The following is a 5,517-nucleotide window of genomic DNA, read 5'->3' on the forward strand; positions in this document are numbered from 1 at the left end:
TATTAGCCAGGCTGGTCTTGAAATCTTGAGCAAAAATGAGCCGCCCGCCTCGGCCTCTCAAAGTGCTGGGATTACAGACTCAAGCCACCGCGCCCAGCCCGCATTTTCTCTTGACTAAAACCTCCCTTGAGACTTCATCTTCCCTAATCCTTCCAGCAATCCCTTGTCTTTGGCATTCCAGTCACAAGCCACAATGGGTCCTGTATTTTTTCCTTTCTGTGAGTTCTAAAGTATTTTTTGTTATGCTCATGGTTCTTCTTTCCTTCAGGTTGTAGGTCATGAAAGGTAGAAATTGTCGTTTCTCTCTACATGACAGGGATGGATATTCTGTTAATACCGTTGCCTGACTAGGAAGTGAGTGGACATTCAAAACATCTTTCAGGGTCAAGTAAGTTGCCGGGGGTCGCCATCTATTAGAATTCAGTTATTTAAAGACAAGGACTGGGCGCGGTCCTGTATTACGGACTCACGCCTGTAATCCCAGCACTTTGGGAGGCCGAGGCGGGCGAATCACCTGAGGTCGGGAGTTTGAGACCTGCCTGACCAACATGGTGAAACTCCGTCTCTACTAAAACTACAAACTTAGCTGGGCGTGGTGGCAGGTGCCTGTAATCCCAGATACTCGGGAGGCTGAGGCAGGAAAATCGATTGAACCTTGGAGGTGGAGGTTGCGGTGAACCGAGATAGCGCCATTGCACTCCGGCCTGGTGACAGAGCGAGACTCCATAACAAAACAAATTATAAAATAAATAAATAAATAAAGATAAGCAAGAGCCACTTAGTGCGGGGAACACAATTTGTATATTTATTTTGTTTCTATGTGGATCATAACAAGGCAGGCACAGCTTAGTACAAATCGATGACCCGTCTCAAAGAGCCGACTTTGGCATCTGCACCCCCCCAGTCGTGGTACCTCCTGTAGTCCCCAGGCCTCAGCAGATACTGCCGCCCCCGGTAGTTGGGCATTTCATAGAGGACCCAGCAGCCCTCCAGTACGTGGAGGGAATAGATCTCATGGAGACGGAAGAGTTCTGGGACACAGGCGCAGTCATCAGTGAGCTCAGACATAAGGCCTCGGTAGTCATCTCTCTCGTACAGCCTTAACTTGTGAGACCTGGTCTGTCATGGCAATAAACAAAAGAAGAAAAATAAACAGCGTGCATCCTTGGGTGTCAACGAAAGTGACACAATCGGTCTGTATCTTCATGAAGTGTGACTTTTATTTTTGAGATAAAGGTCTTGCTGTGTTGCCCAGGCTGGAGTACAGTGGCAGGATCACTGCTCACTGCAACTTTCACCTCTGGGCTTAAGCGATCCTCCCACCTCAGCCTCCCAAGTAGCTGGGATCACAGGTGTGCACCATGACACCCAGCTAATTTATTTTTAAATTTTTTTTTGTAGAGACGGAGTCTCACTATGTTGCCCAGGGTGGTCTTGAATCCCTGGGCTCAAGTGATCCTCTCACCTTGGCCTCCCAAAATGTTGGGAGCCACTGCACCTGGTTGAAACGTGGTTTTTAACCAGTTGATAAAGTGTTTCTCCCCTGAACCCACTTTTAATGTTGTTATTCTAACAAATTAGGAAAAATATTAAAATAAATCTGACCTGATCAGTGAACTGGAGATGTTGTGGAAGAATCAAACATTAAAATACAGGGAATAAAACTGTATTCTTTGTAAGCAACCATCAATACAATTGTAGTCAGTGAGTCTGTAGTGAGGATTTCAACTCTCATATCCATTTTTACTCCATATAATTGAGTCTTATCAAGCTTGTTTTTGAGTCACTTTTTGCACTTATAATTTACAGTGATTTATATTTACACTGAGTCCACATGTGTTTTCAAGTGACATTTTGCCAGGTCATTTGTGCCATTTGAGTTTCTTGTCCCCCAAAAATGCCTATTTTATTTATACCTCTTTGTGCATCTGCATATTTTTTTAGCCTAAATTTGTTTTTTGTTTTTTGTTTTTTTTTTGAGATGAAGTCTCACTCTGTCACCCAGGCTGGAGTGCAGTGGCATGATCTCCACTCACTGCAACCTCGGACTCCTGGGTTCAAGCAATTCTTCTGTCTTAGCCACCTGCTTAGCTAGGACTACAGGCACGCACCACCATGCCTGGCTAATGTTTTGTATTTTGGTAGAGACAGGGTTTCACCATGTTGGCCAGGCTGGTCTTGAACTCCTGACCTCAAGTGATCTGCCCAGCTTGGCCTCCCAAAGTGCTAGGATTACAGGCATGAGCCACTAAGTCTGGCCATGATTTCAATTCTTGAATCTCCTTGTCACACCACATAACTTGGTGCCATCAGAAAGTGTAAACACATGCTGCATGTGATTAAAAAAGATTAACCAGCATTTTGGTGAGGACCATGTTCTATGAAATCCTAATCAATTGTGTGTCTCTGGTATTTGTAAGAAACTAGTTGATAATGACTCCTGGAAATTATAAATCCACACAAGTTGAAACGTATTTTCTTAGGTTCTAGTAAGTCCCAGAATGTAGTGAAAAAAATTTCCAATGCAGTCGGAATACATTATACCTATATGTTATCCCATAGTCTGTTAACTTTTTATCATTAAAAAATAATTATCATGGCCGGGTGCAGTTGCTTATGCCTGTAATCCTAGCACTTTGGGAGGCCGAGGTGGGCGGATCACTTGAGGTCAGGAGTTTGAGACCAGCCTGACCAACATGGAGAAACCCCGTCTCTACTAAAAATACAAAATTAGCCAGGCATGGTGGCGCATGCCTGTAATCCCAGCTACAAGGGAGACTGAGGCAGGAGAATTGCTTGAACCTGGGAAGCAGAGGTTGTGGTGAGCTGAGATTATGCCATTGTACTCCAGCCTAGGCAACAAGGGCAAAAGTGAAACTCTGTCTCAAAAAAAAAATTATCTAGATAAACTAGATAGACTTTTCATTTTCTTTCTTTCTTTCTTTCTTTCTTTCTTTCTTTCTTTCTTTCTCTCTCTTTCTTTCTTTCTTTCTTTCTTTCTTTCTTTCTTTCTTTCTTTCTCTTTCTTTCTTTCTTTCTTTCTTTCTTTCTTTCTTTCTTTCTTTCTTTCTTTCTTTTTTTTTGTTACTGAATAAGGTGACTTTTATATAGAAATTAGGGATCATCTAGATGCTACCAAGTTTAATTTAAAGGCTATGTTGTGATTTCCCATGCCCTAAAACAATTATTGATGTGCTTAAGTAGGAGAAATAGAGATTATTGTTTTGTTTTGTTTTGTTCTGTGTTTTTAAGGCTTGAGGGTCAGGCCTTGTTGTGAACACTCATGCTGAGTTGGAGCAAACTGACTTTTATAAGCAGGAATTGATGGCCATGGATCATTGATGCTTTCACATCAGTCAGGTTGAAGCAAGACTCACATGAGGAATTATACGGCAGGATTGGACCGAGTCGCTGAGGCCCATCCAGTGCTGATAGTCGGGGTACTTGCCTCGGCGCAGGAAGTACTGGTGGCCCTGGTAATTGGGGCGCTCATAGAGCATCCAGCAGCCGCTGTCTACTCGGATGGAGTTGCAGCGGCTGAAGTAGACCCGCAGGTTGGGGCAGTCACTGATGCAATTGTAGCAGCGACCCTGAAAGTCTCGGTCCTCGAAGAAGGTGATCTGAGGTAGAAATAAGGTGACAGTAGACAGTCAGCTGGAAGGAACATCCCCACACACCCCAGACCCCCAATAGACATGGCACAGCATCTCCACAGGCTCACCTTCCCCATGGTTGTTGACAGAGGGTGATTAGCATGTAGTATGATGGGGACAAAGGGGCAACTGGTATATATAGCAGGAAAGCTGCTGTGTTGGCAAAAACAACACAAAAGGGACCTGCGGGTGGTGCATAGGGGGATTTCTGTATTCTCTCTTTTTTTTTCATCTGAGATCATGGGGCAGGGGACTCTCTCTCTCTCTTTCTGGCATTTTCGAGTTGTCCTCACTAGCTCCAGTGAAAGGTATTAAAGTCAGCAGAGCCATTATGACCTTGGAGACAAAGGGCGCACTTCTCATCCTATGCAGCTCACTAGAAATACATTACATGCCCAGCATTCTGCAATGTTTGCCTATGGAAACTGCTGAGATGGGGGTTGGTGGTTCCATCTGAGGTCACTTATGGGAAGCATATGCGGTCCAGAAGGACATGAATTGTGAAGAGGCAACAACAAAATCCCAAACAGAAAATCCTCTAATTGAAAGACAATTATATTTCTTAAATGACTTCATCAGTGTGATACAGTCTTGATAAAAATATTTTGCGTATATTTAGGTAGGGAAAACATAAGATTAGAAGTGTGTACTATACTAACATATCAATCATGGTAATCAATAAATGGCAAGATTATAGATCTTAGCTTTATTTTTTTTATTTTGTTTTTTGCTGCTGTTTTCTTAATTTTCTATTACATCTGCCATCTTCAGCCAGACAGGAAAAAAATTCTATTATAAAGATAACAATTTCATGAGATGAAAAAATAATAAAATCAATCTTTAAATGTATGACTTTGAGGTGCTGGTGAAAAGCAGTAAATACTGGAAGCAGGTATATTTTGCTTGGAGATTAAACACTTCTTGAGCTGAAAATAAAAAGGTAACCTGAGAGTCTGTGAGAGGCTCAAAGAGCAGAAGAATACGCAGGATCCTTCCACTCCCCTCCCCCTGCCACCCTCCTTCTAGCATTGCTTTTGTTTTTTAAAATTAGCATGATGATTGCCTGTGTTTTTCCTTTCAATAGTATCACTGTTTCATTGAACCCAAGTGACTGCCTGAGAGCCTTCTCCATTGCTGCCAATGTATTGATTTAGAAGCACTCCTCAGATGTGCAAGGGTGGAGGAAGACTCCAAACCCCAGACTGTCTTTTGTCATTCCACATGTATGTAGGAAGAAGAAATCAAACACCTTTGTGCTTTAGACCCACGGAGGTATTCTAAAAGAGTATTTGACCACAGCTAGCAACACATTCACAATGTCATTTGTGAAAATCCTCAGGCAGCATGTAAGGCAAATGCGCAGGTGGTAAAAGGAGAGACAGCAATAGCTACCGAGAAAAAAATAACTAGCAGAGCTAGGCAAAAGAAAACTGGGTGACGTCCTATGAAGCTAGACACCTAGCAGTGCATGCAGGGACCACAGGTTGCTGATTCCCTCCTTTGCGTCCCTTCTAATTAGCTGCAGGCCTACTGGTAAATCTTACTTACAACCATAATCAAACCCAGTGTGGAAAACATTGCATTGGTCTCCCAGCCCTGCATGAGAATACACCACCATTTTCAGAAAAAGTCTACAACCCCCATCTGTGTTTGTGCACATGCTGATGAAAACTGTTCTGCAGACAGATGGCACACCAGAACCTTAAGAAATGTATCATGCATACTGACATTCATGTGACCAAGTTGTTATTACATACATTGACAGGCTAAGCCATGTGCCTAATCAGCATTTTGGAAAGGTACTAAAAGACCAGAACATCTTCTCTCCTAGTAGTCTTTATAGTCTACTGAGAGAAAGCCTGTA

At 42.8% G+C, this 5,517-nt stretch overlaps 1 protein-coding gene across 1 annotated transcript; it reads right to left on the minus strand.

Annotated features, from left to right (window-relative positions):
* Positions 1-782: 782 nt before the first annotated feature.
* LOC101017657 (gamma-crystallin A) lies at positions 783-5,405 on the minus strand. The gene is made up of 2 exons (XM_009182936.4): positions 3,378-5,405; positions 783-1,119 (listed from the first exon to the last, which is right to left on the minus strand). Exons 1-2 carry the CDS (start codon positions 3,498-3,500, stop codon positions 847-849), a joined length of 396 nt encoding a protein of 131 aa, XP_009181200.2. The 5' UTR covers positions 3,501-5,405; the 3' UTR covers positions 783-846.
* Positions 5,406-5,517: the final 112 nt, after the last annotated feature.

Source organism: Papio anubis, chromosome 10, assembly GCF_008728515.1.
Source record: "Papio anubis isolate 15944 chromosome 10, Panubis1.0, whole genome shotgun sequence".
Lineage (NCBI taxonomy): Eukaryota > Metazoa > Chordata > Mammalia > Primates > Cercopithecidae > Papio > Papio anubis.

Excerpts from the sequence above, each read along its gene's own strand:
- LOC101017657 (XM_009182936.4), bottom strand. The coding sequence starts at position 3,500 with ATGCTCTATGAGCGCCCCAATTACCAGGGCCACCAGTACTTCCTGCGC. Across the intron at positions 1,120-3,377 it reads CCTGCCGTATAATTCCTCAT|ACCAGGTCTCACAAGTTAAG; the intron begins GTGAGTCTTGCT and ends TTGCCATGACAG.